This window comes from Lissotriton helveticus, chromosome 12 (assembly GCF_964261635.1).
Source record: "Lissotriton helveticus chromosome 12, aLisHel1.1, whole genome shotgun sequence".
Taxonomy (NCBI): Eukaryota; Metazoa; Chordata; class Amphibia; order Caudata; family Salamandridae; genus Lissotriton; species Lissotriton helveticus.
The window spans coordinates 654,554,373-654,569,885 of NC_136073.1; the positions used below are offsets into that span (position 1 = coordinate 654,554,373).

At 43.4% G+C, this 15,513-nt stretch overlaps 1 protein-coding gene across 1 annotated transcript in view; it reads left to right on the forward strand.

Annotated features, from left to right (window-relative positions):
- The window catches only part of LOC144798568 (C-signal-like), a 262,513-nt gene extending 252,741 nt beyond the window's left edge, over positions 1-9,772 (forward strand). The window contains exon 6 of the mRNA XM_078669514.1: positions 9,556-9,772. Coding sequence (XP_078525640.1) covers positions 9,556-9,669 — 114 coding nt within the window. The 3' untranslated portion in view covers positions 9,670-9,772. The remainder of the gene's footprint in view (positions 1-9,555) is intronic.
- Positions 9,773-15,513: the final 5,741 nt, after the last annotated feature.

Below are 15,513 nucleotides of genomic sequence, written 5' to 3' on the forward strand. Positions count from 1 at the left end.
AAGCTGATGAAGGTATTATAATCATATACGCCGGTGTTTTTTATTACTAAGACGGCACCTCTAATAAAATATTCCTAGTTACACTTCTTTGCCCATGCCTTTTTTAGGGTACCCTCTTAAACCTTTTTATCCCACTTACAGTGCTAGATAGCACCCCTATGCATGCATGTAGGCCCCATTGCCAAATATTTACGTGCACTTCCATTTCAACCCGTGTCATACATGCCAAGACACCTGTCTCAGCAGGGTGACTCACAGTGGGATATTCTCAAGAACGTGCGATAATCATCGCCAAAATAGGTTAACGCAATCTTTCATATCGCCGTCTGTCACGGGAAAATAACTCTGTGTTAACGTCACATTCTCAACATAGCGGTAACATGCGATAGTGTCCCAATAACGCGTCAAATGTCCACAGTAACATTACCGGCACGGCGATACAAATCCAAACCCGAATGCGAAAAAACTTGTGTTGGGCCCAACCACGATGACAAAATCAGCGATAAGCTGTGCCAGGCCTGCAATTTACACATGTCAGGCGGGAAAAATCACTATAAAAGCAGAGAAAAAAAACACAAACAAAAACAAAACAACTGCAAAGCACAATGGAGGTAGCCGGAGCAGGAAAAGAGCATGACCAGAACCCCACAAGCCCCCGGAGGCCCAGGCCGGGACCTCAGGGTCAGGGAAGGGCAAGGACAAGAAGAAGAGGAAGACGCTGTTCAATCCACAGGAAAACAGGTTCCTGATAACGGAAGTGATAAAATACCATCAACAACTGTTTGGCAGCTCCAATGTGTCATTGGCGACAGAAAATGGAATGTGGCAGTCCATCGTGGGCCAGGTGAATGCAATTGGAGTGCTAAGGAGGACAATGGAAGAGGTCAAGAGGCGCTGGAATGATGTGAAGCGCAAAACCAAGCAGAAACTCGGCAACAACCAGAAGGAAGCAATGCACACTGGAGGTGGGAGTCCAGCGCCACAGGAGGAGCTGAACGAGAAGGAGGAAATGGTGCCCACAGTCATCAGTGTGGAGACGGTGGCAGGAGTTGGAGGACCGGACACTGCTTGACAGGAGCCGACACAACAGCAAAAGGATGAGTAACAAGCAGGGACTGGCGGGACGGGGGGAGATGGACACAATGGCACACATGCACAAATAAGCATAGCACAGTGCACACCCACAATTACTCTGGAGCATGTCCCTGATCCCCTTGGCACACCGCAGCACACCTAGAAACTGCAAATATGCCCCCATCGACTATGTGCCTAGAGGGGACCCTCCCCACACATCACAAATCTCACAACAAACCCTTGCATATGTGCTAAACCCAGCAAAGCTGCGGGTCCATGACCCACACTGACAATGCAAGTGACACTGCATGACGATTAGCATGGCTGCAGTCCGATTACCATGACATGTTGCACGCCACAACACTGAGGTAGCTGAGTGTGGACCACATCCATAAAGGAGCCCGTCACCCTCTGACACATCCACATGCACAAATAACCCCTGACGTCAACAAGCACATCTGTGGACAAACCATGCCCAAGAAGCCCAACTCCCACCAAGAGCCCAATTTACCCAAGTCTGCAACATCTCAGCACTGTATAAGCACAGAACTAAAAGGCACACCGCCTGAAAGGGATAAGGGCCAGCAAAATTAGAGCTTCAGGGGCGACTCTCCCACAATTCAGCACATACACATAAGAAGCAGAGCACATCAACATTGACAACAATGTGGTACAAACTGCAAGACGTTCACAACAGAACAGAGGAAACAACTGCTGCCACTTGTGAGTAGAAACTGGCCAATCACATCTGGCATAACAGGGAAATGTTAGATGATGATGTACAAGTACAAACACACATCCGTGATGTCAAAATGTCCACTGTCCCGCATCAAATTGGCAGCTCCTCCCAAACAGCCACAATGTACGTGCAGTCTGTTTGTAAACTTCTACAATGCGTCAACATACATGTGAACACAATGTTAAACTGCATCTCCCCTTCACATTGCAGAGGGAGAATCTGGCGTTAAGTCTCTGAGGCTGGTGCGTTTTCGGAAGGTCCGCTGTCTTGTTCTGCGCTGCCTCAGTGGTGGTAATCCGGGGGGGGGGGGTGTCCTATGGGTGGTGGCGGTGGGTGTTGTGGACCTCTTGGGTCTCTGAGCTGCATGATCAGTGTCTCCATGACATGTGTTGGTCTTCAGATGGCTCTGGACTGGGCTCCCTTCCATACTGCAGGTAGTTGTCCTGCCTTACTCCAGTAAAAGGTAGATGTTAAATCCCTGCTGCTAACGCACCTTATCGCCTGATTTTGGATCACATTGCAGATCTGGCTGGTCGTTGAGAATATCGTGAAGTGATGTTTTTGTGTGTTTTTGCACGGGAACACCTACTCTGCGTATCATTAGCGTTAGTTGTCGCTCTCATTCGTGGCGATTGTTTTTTACGGTAGCTATCGCTGGAAAAATGCTGATATCGGCAGTTTGCACCAGCTTCAGAATGGGGCGATAACTCTTTTGCCACTTTTGCTGCGCTAAAGTGCTGATAACTTGGCGATAAGTCCTTGAGAATATGCTGCACAGTATTTAAAACCACATAAAACGTTATTTCTGCTATCTCCTTCCTAAATTTGCCTCTAAATCAATGCAAGTTAAATAAAATCCTCTGATTTCTTTTTTGTAAAGGTCCCTCCTTCTTGCTTCAAATGTTGGCATTATGCCATATATGGCATTTTATTTCCCCTGTGTTCAAGGAGAGAGCCGGCCTGTCTGGAAGTGTGTGTACTGAAAGAAATGCGCACTGGAAGTACCTATGATTCAAGTACAAATGTCAATATGTAATACTAATTAAAGTGTTTAATAGACCGGCAACTGTGCTTTCCTAATAACTTTCATTGGTGTAAAATGCATTTGGAAAATAATTATTCAATTAACAGGTCTAACAAAATAACAATTAAGCACTACATTTACAGCTTTAGGTATGTCACTTACAAATCATCAACATCATATGTTTAAGTCTAACTAGTTTAACTGAAGCCAACAACCCCTTCAACATTATATGCATTAAAGTGCTTGGTATGCGGCGCCCCTGGCTATGTTTGATGGCACCCCAGAGAGCCACGGTGCATAGTTTGGGAACCACTAGTCCCTAGGAGAACTATGCAAGGCTATCTGTTGGAGCTTAGATGCCTTAGTACACGAATGGTCAAACTAGCCATTTCTCTTTTTAGTTCTTGGTCTATGGCAGGGTTCTCCAAAGTAGGTCCTGGAGAGCTGGATCCATGCCAGATTTTTAGAATATTCCTATTTAGATAAATGTAGTTATCTTAAAATATGGCATGGATCCGGCCCTCAGGACAAACTTTGGAGAACCCTGGCTTAGGGGATCATAAGGTAATTGAATTCAGCTACACTCATAGTTAATTAGCAACTTCTGTAACACTCAAAAGAGCGTCGACCCCCGCCCATTTGATGCAGGCACTGTTTGGCCTGACTGGGATGACATTAGCAACACAAGGGCTTACTGTAGGGTTTACTGCATGAAAGAACATGGATAGGACTAATAAGCTGTAGTCGCTCACAGCGGATGGAATTACTCTAAGGTTAAGAACAAGGTCACTAACAGCCGAGGATATCAAAATATTGTCAATAGTAGTGTGTCCCCTTCTACCAATAAAAGAGGTCTGTTTGTTACTCTTTATATTACCACACTTCAATAGTAAAAGTTTGTATTTGAAAATTAGAGAATTTAGGGCTTTCCCATAGGCATAATGTGGGAAATGTGGGACTACTGCACCAACTGAATCAGTTATGCTGCACATGTGCCTCGCTGAAAAAGGAATTTGTTGTGTGTTAAAAATCGCCAGCCCAAAATATTGACCAATTAGAGTGAAATCTGTGCCAAAAAGCGCCCAAGTCAGTATCAAGGTCAAAGACAACATCACTGTGGGAAGACACAAACACATTGTTATAAAAATTGACTACCACAAAATCAGATACACCCCTAAATGATAACCATACAAACTAATAATAAGGAGTAACAATAACAGACGTTCTAATAACAACTGGTAACAAAACACCAGTCTTCTAAGTAAGGCCATGCAACCCTATCAAATGCTTTTTCAGCATCCTAGCCTATCGCACATGCAGCAGAGTTGGAAAGAGAGGCTCTTTCAATTATGTGACAAAAAGTACAGGTGTTGTCACTCACTAGTTGACCCATGAACAGTTTGGAAAGAAATGCTCAGTAGTTAACCCTCAAATCCTTCTGTCAACTAGCCATGATTATGTTCCTAGTATTACTAATCCTAATAGCTAAATCTACATTAAAACTCATCCAGTCTCACAAATGTTCCCGGAAAGAACTAAAAAGCATCAAATTTACCTACACTTTGTGTTGGGTTTAATTACTTTTTTCACACAGGCACAACACTTTTCATTGCACCCTCCTTGCGACACCAATGATGCCTCATATTCACAGTGTGACGCATCATGTCGCAAGGAGTTACAGATACGTCAGTATTTCTGACACATCTGTAGGCGCAAAATTGATGCTTCGCCGGAGTGTGTCACAAAAGTGAAGCAACTCCAGTAATGGGTCATTTCACATGGGCAAGTCCCATTTCAGATGTGCTTGCGTCAGTCTTACTCCTGCTGTGAAGCAGGCGTAAGATATTGACGCATTTGCATCCTAGAAGTGGCGCAGTGAAATCTCATATATTTCACTGCGCAACTTCTACGAGGATTACTAGCGTCGGAATGCCCACTCTGCATACATTATACCTGGCGCAGGTATATTGTGGCGCAGGGGTTTACAAAGTGACGCATCTACCAAGATGCGTCACTTTGTAAATATGACACAACATGGCACATTTTTACGCCTCTGGTGCATCACAAAAAGTGATGCATCGGTGGCGCAAAAGTGACGCAAGGGTTCCTAAATAAGCCCCATGGCTGGTATTCCAATGCAAATCACAGTTTGAGGTGCGGTGCAACGCAAAGTAGCGCAACACAGCGTGGTTTGTCATGTCATGTCATGTCATGTCAGGTGCTCTTATATAGCGCTCGACTCACCGGGAGGCATCTCGGCGCTTCACTTAGAGTACTCCAATAAAGGGACCAACCCAGGGAAAGAAGGACCTAGTATAGGAAGGCTTTTAACATTTTTCTAAAGGTTAAATAGGACGGAATGCCTCGTAAATAAGCAGGGAGGCTGTTCCAATACTTGGGGGCCAAAAAGGAAAAGGCCATGCCCACAGTTCTTTGCAGCCTGATGCGGGGCACTTGGAGAAGTTGCAGTGAACAGGATCTCAAAGAACGGTTCGGGATATACTTTTTTAATTTCCTTTGCATGTACAAGGGACCCAGTCCCTGGAGAGCACGATAAGTCAGGCAACAGATTTTAAAAAAAGCCCTCTGATTAATAGGAAGCCAGTGTAGCTTCCTCAACAAGGGACGGGACGGTGAACCTGATGGCATGTTCAGGACCATCCTGGCTGCCGTATTTTGAACAACCTGGAGCTTTTTTAGGGAAGTCGCTCCAACTTCTGCAAGTAGAGCGTTTCCATAGTCCAAACGGCTTAGGACTAAGGCTTGTGTCAAGGTTTGGCGACATTCAGTTGGAACAAAAGGTAGAATTTTCCTTAACATCCTGAGCCTATAGTAACAGGATCCTAAGACTGAGGCCACATGGTCTAGCATGGATAAGGTGTGATTTAGTTTAATACCCAAATTGTTCACACACTGTTTAGGTGTTGGAGGCTGGCCAAGTTGGAATGGCCACCAATCCTGCGACCAAACAGCTGCAGCTTTCCCTAGGAGCATAACTTCAGTTTTGCCCGGATTTAACTGGAGACGATTGTCGGTCATCCAGTTAGAGATTGTAATAATTCCTGATACAAAACGAAGTCTATCTGCTTCCGGGTTTGGCCCGATGTTAAATAGCAGCTGAGTGTCATCAGCATACGAGATGACCTCGAACCCCAGAGCTTCCACTGCCTTCGCCAAAGGGGCCATATAGATATTAAACAGGGTGGGGCTAAGGCAGGAGCCCTGGGGAACGCCTTTGTCTAGTGATGTTTTTCCTGCTTGGTGGGGGCCCATGGTGACCGTTTGCCAGCGATCTGTCAAGAAGTGTTGGAGCCATTTAAGGGCTAGACCACAGATACCAAAGGATCTGAGCCTCTCCGCCAGCCTACTGTGAGAGATGGTATCAAAGGCGGCAGAGATGTCGAGTAAGATCAGAATAGCTGATCCGCCCTTGTCCACCGTTGTTCTCAGTGAATCGGTCACTGCAAGGAGGGCCGTCTCTGTACTATATCCTTGCCGAAAGCCCGACTGTGAGGGGTCCAGAATACTATTGGTATCTAAGAAATAATTTAGCTGCTTGTTGATTTGGGCTTCAAGTATCTTACCTAGCAGAGGAAGCAAAGAAATTGGGCGGTAATTGGCCAGATCCATAGGATCTGCTGTAGGTTTTTTTAATATCGGACGGACAAAGGCTTCTTACCATGATAGGGGAATGGCTCCTTCTGAGATAGAGCAATTAAAAATGTTTTGTACCCGCGTGGGCCAGTAATGCCTTGCTGCCTTGTGTTATTTTGCTTCAAGGACGTGTTGCACAGGTGGTGCATTGGCTCTCCAATGCATCCACCCATGGAATTTGACACAAATCCTTGAGTTGCAGAGATGAATTTCTGCCACAATCTTCTATCGCCCTGTGACTGGAGTAACCAGGAGAAATATTTTTATTTCTCCTAGGGGTATATTATCAAGGGTGTTTATCTCCGCTTTTTTGGCTTTAAAAGCCAAGAAAGCGGAGATAAAATTATCTCCCTATTACCTAGCTGTCGCTAACACCAGTTAGCGACAGCTAGTAGGAGATAGCGACCATATTGGGCCCCACTTTGCATGTCAGTGATATTTATCACTAATGACATGCAGAGTGGGCGTGCCAAGATGTTAGCGACTGGAAACAGTCGCTAACATCGCTATCTCCTATTACCAACTTTTGGAGATATTCGCGCTAAGCGCGAATATCTCCAAAAGCTAACACCTGCACTGAGCAGTTCTTAGCCATGTTATCCAATGGGAGGTGGATAACATGGCTAAGAGCATTAGCTCGGTAATGCATGAATATCGCTGACTTTTCAGCGATATTCATGCATTGCGGCCGTTTATTATCGCTTTTGCGATAAACCTTGGTAATACCAAGGTTTATCTGCGATAAAAATCGCCGCAGCTCAGCGGTAAATTTTTGCCTCTAACCAAGCAATAGCGATAATTATTGCTATTGCTTGGTAATATGCCCCCTTGTTTTTTCCTCTTTGCATGCATGCTGCATTCTGCAGCGTGCATACAAATAGAAAATTGCCTTTCAGCATAGTTTTTATGCAGGAAGTGACACCTTCCTGCATGAAAACCAAGCTGACCACAACGCAGACACCGCTGCAATATAATGTAAGGGTGTTTTCATTGGCACTCTGCAGTATGAAGTGAGCCAACGCAGGGAGAGAGAGTAGAGGGACTGATTCGTAGATATGGCCCTCTTTGGCTCTCTCTTATTCACACAGGGGCATATCATCAACGGCCAGCGATAATTATCGCTGGCCGTGTTTATGGTGCAGAATAATAACGCCGCCTATTGCCGGATTCTATCGCCCGGTGAGCGCACTATCAGCAACGCGCTTCGCCAAGGCTATAGAAATCCCTGCAATAGCGGCGATAAGTGGCTGTATCGCAGGATTAGCTGCGATAAGAAAACAGTGATCTCGAAAACATTGGTGATAGGGAGATGTGGACTCAGCATGAGGATCCACCTCCCATGTTAAACATGGCTAAGTCGAAAAATTATCAGGCGTAAAGAACCGGCGATATAGCCGGTTAGCGTAACTTTTAAAATCGCTAGGCCGGTTAGCGATACCCTTGCTGATAGTGAGAACATGTGTTAGCGATTATTTTCGCTGTATTTCTCACGGGAACGCCTACCTCGCATCTCATTAGCGATGCGAGGCGAAGTGCACAGGAAATGGGCGAAGAAGCATGGGTTCACGCGTTAGCGTGTCATTGCAAATAGGGCGTTAAAATTATCCCCGCTTTTCGTCCGAAAAGGGACGCTAAAGCAGCGATAATTTTAACTCCGGCCCTTGCTGATATGCCCCACAATGCTAAACAGTTACATCCAGTACCCCGGGATTTGATATTTGATGGCGAGAAGTGTAGCACCTACTACAAGTAGAGACTGCAAAAATTAGGCATATAGGTTTTTGGGTGCTTTCTGCACCAAAATCCGCACCAAAAGATTTGACTTGCCGAACATTATCAGTGGAAAAAACAATGATGTCATCTGTATCACTGATGACATTCCTGAGTGTGACTAACATTGCATGGTTGGTAAATATTGTGATATCTGTGCAAAAAGGTGTTTGAGCGGGTATTGTTAACTAACAAGGCACTTGTAATAGAGACCACAGAAAAACAGAACCACTTCCAATTGAGAAACTAGGAATCCACCAACTAAGGAGGTGGCTGATGAAATCTGAGATATTGATTGATGTAGCATTTATCTTGTGTGCTTTAGGGACCTAAATAGCCTTTCTGTACCACTGGAATTGTGTATTATGATATAAGTATCAGAGAGGCTAGAGTGTCCCCACTTCCTTAGAGGTGGTTAGATCACTGCCCTATCATTATTGGAAGAGAGGGTGAGGGATGTGGTCGATATCACTGCAGGTAGGTAGGATGTCACTGAAGTCAGGCAAGCAGCTTATGATGTAACTATTCAAGAAGTGTGAAGTTTGTGATGTACCTAGAGAAAACATAGGGGCATATTTACAAGGGCTTTATCTCCGCTTTTTTGGCTTAAAAAGCCAAAAAAGCAGAGATAAAAATATTGTTCTATTTCGAAGAGGGTACTAACATGCATAATCGCATGTTAGCACCCTTTTTCCCAGCGCCTCCCTTTGCATCTCTAATGAGATGCAAAGTGGGCGTCTCTGGGCGCACCACGGATGGACTACTTTGCAAATATCGCTGATGTTCACATGGCGATATTTACAAGGCAGCCCACAGGATTTTAGCACACGTTAGATTTTGGCGAAAACTGCTGTTTTCGCAAAAAACTAATGTCTGCTAAAATCCAGACTTACCTATGCTTTACATAGGGGGTGGATTATGCTGATACGACCACAGGGTCGTATCAGCAAGGTTATCGCCCTTTTGCAGGGAGCATCGCTGGAAAACCAGCGCTGTTCCCTGCAAAACGGCGATAACCTCGCTATCTCTGGAATTTTTATCGCCCTGGAGAAACGCTTTGTTAATAACGCGCTACCAGAGCGATACATTCCAGAGATAGCCTGTGATAAAAAATGTATCGCTAAGCACGGCCAGCGATAATTATCGCTGGCCGTTGATAATATGCCCCAGAGTTACCTCATCACAAATGTAAAAAACTGTGGACGTATACTAAGGCTTTTAATATAACATTTTCAACAAAACCTTACTGCAGCGTTGTCACCAACAGTAATAAACATTATGTACCCTTTTCCAGGCCACCTTGAGCACACAAGACAGCGTAAAAGGGATCCTGAATGTTCTCTACCATCTCACTGAAAAAGACAATGGATGTCTACTGGACTGGGAAGGAAAGTCCATCCCTTGGTGAAAAACCAACCTGCCTTCAAGATCAGGAACACCTTAAGAAGAAGCTGATGGGGTTCACAGTCCACTATTTGAAATGTCACTGAATAAAGCATCTTTTAATGTTATGAGTCTTGACAATGATTGCTTAACTTCCAGTGTAGTTTATTATGCTTATATGTATGGGTATCCACGTGTGCTAGTGTGAGGAAATGGTTGATCTGCAGGGCAAACATTTGTACAGTGAACTTACCCAACAGTTTTTCCCCGTGTCTTTTGATGGAGATTCTCAGTCTAATCAGCTCCTGGAAAATTGTCTTAGAAGAAGGAGAGTGGAAAAACGAAAGGAAGAGAAATGTAACATTACAAAAGGTTAGGCAAAATGTTATGAAAAATAAAACGGTCCATAAAATTGTATTTCTTTTACCCAGGCACAGCAAACCCTAGTAGGGATGGAACAGGCACATACCCTCAAAAGGATTGTGTGGATTGTTAATGTTGTTCTTTCTCACAAATCGTTTAGTGTTTTCTGAATAATTGATATATAACTGGTGATGTTCAGTGGTTTTTAGGTTTTGCTTTGTAACCATATCTTCATTTTTAACGTTGTAACTTCCCCTTAGAATAATGAGAGTAACACATTTCTTGAACTTGGCTGTTAACAGATATGAGAGGAGGTAACCGTTTCGCATAATTATGGCAAATATAAGGGGACTTATTTATGAATGCCTTGTGCCACCACACCAGTACATCACTTTTTCCCATTTCAAAAGTGACACACCGGTGGCACAAAGCCTTCATAAATAAGACCAAAGGTTTTAAGTGGCAAACCTGAAGGGACAAATTAATCTTATAAGAGGAAGAAAGTTTTATCCGTTCAGTGACAGGATTTAATATTTTTAATATTTCAAAAGGACCATAATGACTCGGAGAGATTTTAGACTAACAAATGGATTGTGGTAGACTTATAGAGAACAACCAGACTTTGGCCCTCATTTATGAAAAGTGATGCATCGCTGTGAGGAATCAGTTAAGCGTCACCATTCATCGCGCCCTCCTTGCGACACCAATGATGCGTCATATTTACAGCACGAAGCATCATGTTGCAAGGAGTTACAGATATGTCAGTATTTCTGATGTATCTGTAGGCGCAAAAATGACGCATTGGTGGAGTGTGTCAAAAAAGTGACGCCACAACTCCAGCAATGGGTCATTACACATGGGCAAGTCCCACGTTAAATGTGCCTGCGTCAGTCTTACTCCTGCCATTAGGCAGGCGTAAGATATTGAAGCATTTGCGTCCTAGAAGTGACGCAGTGAAGTCTCATAGATTTCACTGCATAACTTCTACAATCCCTTCTTGCGTCGGAACACCCCCACCTGCATACATTATACCTGGCGCAGGTATAATGTGGCACAGGGGTTTACAAAGTGACGCATCTAGGTAGATGCATCACTTTGTAAATATGGTACAACGTGGTGCATTTTTTACACCGCTGGTGCATCACAAAAAGTGATGCACCGGCTGCGCAAAAGTGACGCAAGGGCCATAAATACGCCCCTTTGTTGGCTATTTTGTAAATAGGAGCAGGTTATCTATGTCGGTTGGACTGAGATCTTTGATTGTCATTAGCAATTTGTAAATTACGGAGCACTTTTTCCTGTACCTTTCTTAATTTTTTTTAAAGCGTCTTGGACTGCGGGGACAGTGTTTCCCCTTTCCAAGAGAATTGGAAGGGTTCAGGTATGAAACACTGCTGTACCGAAACTTGAGAGGGCCACCCTGCAACGTACGTAGAGGGCCCCTCCGGACTAAATTGGGAGCTATCCGGCCAGAGTACTCTGCTGAAGGGGGCCCCTGGAGCTTGAGGCCCCCCGCACTGCCAGGGTCACCTATGTTACTCAACTGAGATGAAACCCAGTTAAGGCAAAAAAGGAATACACCTGGTGGAGGTATAGATTGAATTGTTGTAATCAAACTCAGTACTGATAGAAGGGATTTCTATTTGTCTAGAGTAGCGGAAATATAACACTTCAAGTATTCTTCAAAAATGTTATTCATTCATTCTGTTTGGCCATTTATCGGGGAATAGAAGCTGCAAGTTAAGGCCCTTTAAATGCCTAGTTTTTAACAAAGGGACTTCCAAAACATGGAGACATATTGAGGTCCCCTAGCAGAGATGATTTTCAAGGGCCAACCATCCTTTCAGAATAGAAAACCTCAGCCATTTCAGAAGCAGTTGGTAATTTGGAAAGAGCAGAGAAATGGTTCTTCTTAGTGAACGAATGTAATGTGACCATGATTGTCGTGCAGTTTTCAGATGGAGGCAAACCTACAATAAAGTCAGCAGAAATTAGTGCCTCATGGCACAACTACAATATATATTTCTGGGACTTCTTGATGGAAATGGAAATTAAAAGCTTGCCTTTGACAAAAATGAGCCCGTTGGTGTTTCTTTTTCTGAAATTGGAGGTTATTTTTTTTGCAAGTGTAAACTGACACAACTAATCTCCAGTCGAACTGACTCAAGAAATGTGGAATTTACAGCAGTGATAAAGGTTTTTTTTCATTGTTTGGAAAGTATCATTTTCAGGATAACATCTAGACGGAGAGTGGGCTACCAGGGTTTCAGATGCAAGAATGTAAGTGAAGAAGAAATCATGGTGTTGAAAGGAATACACTCAATAAGCTTGTCTACTATTTGACATTCCGCCTGCTGAAATATTTGAGGATTCCTGTGAACTGTGCAAACGATTACTCACTGTTGTACGCTAAGTAAAAGTTTGTCCAGTCTCCAGAGGTTATCTTGATAGCTAAAAGTTCCTTTACCAGGACAGAATAGTTTCTTTCATTTGGAGAGAATTTTCATTTTTTTTGCAAATGGCGATGGGATGCTCTTCTTTATCTTCGTCCGGCTGAATCAAGAATGCTCCAGTAGCCTGATCTGAATGGTCTGTTTCCACTATGAAGGGCCTGATGATATCAGGTTGTTGTAGAACAGGTGCTTAAATGAATTCAGATTTCAGCTTTGTGAAGGCCGCAGTAGGATGTGTATCCACTGAAATGATTTATTCTTTTTGGCAGATCAGTAATAGGTAAGACAAGTTAGGAAAGCCCCTTTATGAACTTGCAATATTAGTTTGCTAAACGTAGTAAACTCTGCTTTTCGTTTAGGGAAGAAAGAATGGGCCAATTAAGGATAGCTTGAACCTTCTGATTATTCAAAGCAATTCATAACCTTAATAATCAACAGAGTCCCTTCTCGAAAAGCATTTTTCAGGTTTGGCTAGTAATTTGTTATCTCGTACTCATTTTACAAAAATGGAAGGTGCACCAGGAAAAGAAGTCCAAACGCTAATAACGAAGTCCTTTATGTTTCTTTTATTCTTTATAATAAAGCATGCAGTCAGACATCAGCCAACGCGTTTCGTTCTTTACAAAAGAACTTCTTCAGGGCTGAAATAATAGACACAAGACAGCACGTAAATATACACAAATACATATGAAAAAACACATAAATACATATGGAAAACTACATCACATGTATAAATACAAATAACACCAAACACATAACCATTATATATATATATAAACATATATATAAAAAACATATATGCAACATATATTTAAAGCAAATCCTTGTGACACCACACTATTAAACCTAATACCGTCCAATCCGAAATATAAACCAAAACCTAATATAAACCATAAATATAAATAACCAATATAAACAATACCATAACGTACGCAAATCCTCTTTTTTTTTTCTTTTTTTATTGAGGGTCAGATGCAATACAAGGATTAAGCAGTTAAATAGACACATACAGAGCAATAAAATTTGATACAAAAATACAATAACTTAGACATGATTTCCAAGATATATATAGACAGATGTACAATTCATGATGTGGGAATAAAATTCATTTACATTCAAATCCAAATTTATATACTGATAAAATACTGACTCCATATCAAATTCTGGCCTCCCTCCATTTCAAAACAGTGAGGTTCCGTAAAAATTATTACGATGTTCTGGGCATTACCGAATATGGACGAGTTTGGTATCTACGAACCGTAGATGACGAGTTCGGCAGGTGTGTGTATTTTCGCTACGCTACCTGCCAGGGTTCGTCTAATATTACGCGTTCTTCATCTGAACCCTCGGGTTCCATTTTAGATACGGCATCCATTTTGTTTCTTGCCCTCACGTAGTCAGCGAGCAGATAACTGTTCGCCCCCTGACCCTCTAGTTCCCAAGCCTTGCGGAAGACGCATATTCCTTTCATGCATCTTTATGGCCGGAGGAATGACACAGCAAAGGCAAATGGCTCAGCTTGAGGGTAATCTGGTCGTGCCGGCTTATTGTGACAGCCTTGCAGGCGATGGGATCCAACTCTTTGATCCTACGATCATGCTTCCGATATTTCCCCCACACTCTTTTCTCTACACGTGTCTGACTTCCTTGCAGCTGCTCTTGTCTCTTCTTCTTTGTCATTTACAACTCTAATGGGTGTGCCTAATGGTGGGAAGATGTACTTTTACAGTTGGGAACCGGCATTGCTATTGTAATGATGTTCCGGGATTCTGAACACATGAAAGCGACCCTTTTGAAGTCTACTGTGGGAACCGGATTGTAATCTTTTGTCCACATGTTATGCAATGGCAACATTCTGTATAAAAGAGAGCGACCTACAAACTCAATTTGAAGCAGACTCTCAGAACCTACACACTGTTGTACTTCTTGTGACTTTTGCCTCCCTGCAGTAATAAACGCTGATCTTTGACGCCGAAGGAAGTATCTCGTGTCTCTGTAATTTGTGCGCCGAAACAGGTATCCCATGAAGGTTATAGGTGTTGTTCCCTGGCACCGCTGGTACTGTTAAAAGTCCAGTCCTTCAGTTGGCGCCCAACGTCGGGCGACTTCAGCGGTACCGGTCCAAAGCCTGATGATCGTGAGGAACTTCGTGTGAAATCTCCGAGGGAAGGTGCACCCCGCTTCATCGATCCTGTTGTCGAAATAAGTGGCCCGAAGTTTTTCCCTGCGAAGATTCCCGCCTCCTGACGGCTGCGACGGACCGATGCCCTGACTGTCGACCTGTCTTTGACGCCCGGCGCAGACCTTACGTACAAGCGAGACGATAGACGGGCCTTCCTGGTGACGCCATTGAAGTTCTGAGTTAAGTATTTGTGGGTCGCTCCCAGTCCTTAGTGGTTGTTCTAGCTTTTTGAAAGCTTTGTTATAGCCTTTAAGGCTTTGTTGTAATAGCTCACCGAGCTTTGTAATAGCCTCTTCAGGCTTTGTGGTTAGCTCTCCGAGCTTTGTGGTAGCCTTAAGGCTTTGTTGTATTGCATGGTTCCATTGCATTTGTGGTTCTTAATATTGGTTCTTAGTATTATTTGACAGTTGCAATTGCCAAAAACCGAGGGTTTTGACTTACACGAGGTTTTATTGCTTCGGTAATCCTTGAAGTTTGATACTAGGTTAGTGTGCACGATGCCTAGCCATAGTGGTTTGTTTCGTATTTTCCAATGTTGCGCAATGGATTCCCGGTTGGAGGACTCGTGTCCGATACCTCCAGTTGGAACTCCGATACATGATCTTTATAGTCGACATGGGGTGGGTCCTATAATATATAATGATTACTGGGTCCGCTATACAAAGAAAGACGGTGACCTTAGATGGCCACCACATGGAACTTTTGAACTTTCGATTTTAGATAATCTTGAGGCTAAATTATTTTTAAAGAAAGCTAGGCCAGCTATGTTTGATTCCTTTCGGATATGGCGTAAAGAGGCCAAGCAGAAAGAAATCAAACAACTTAAAAAGGATCAAAAACAAGGGTTCGTTCCGATAATGCAAACTATACG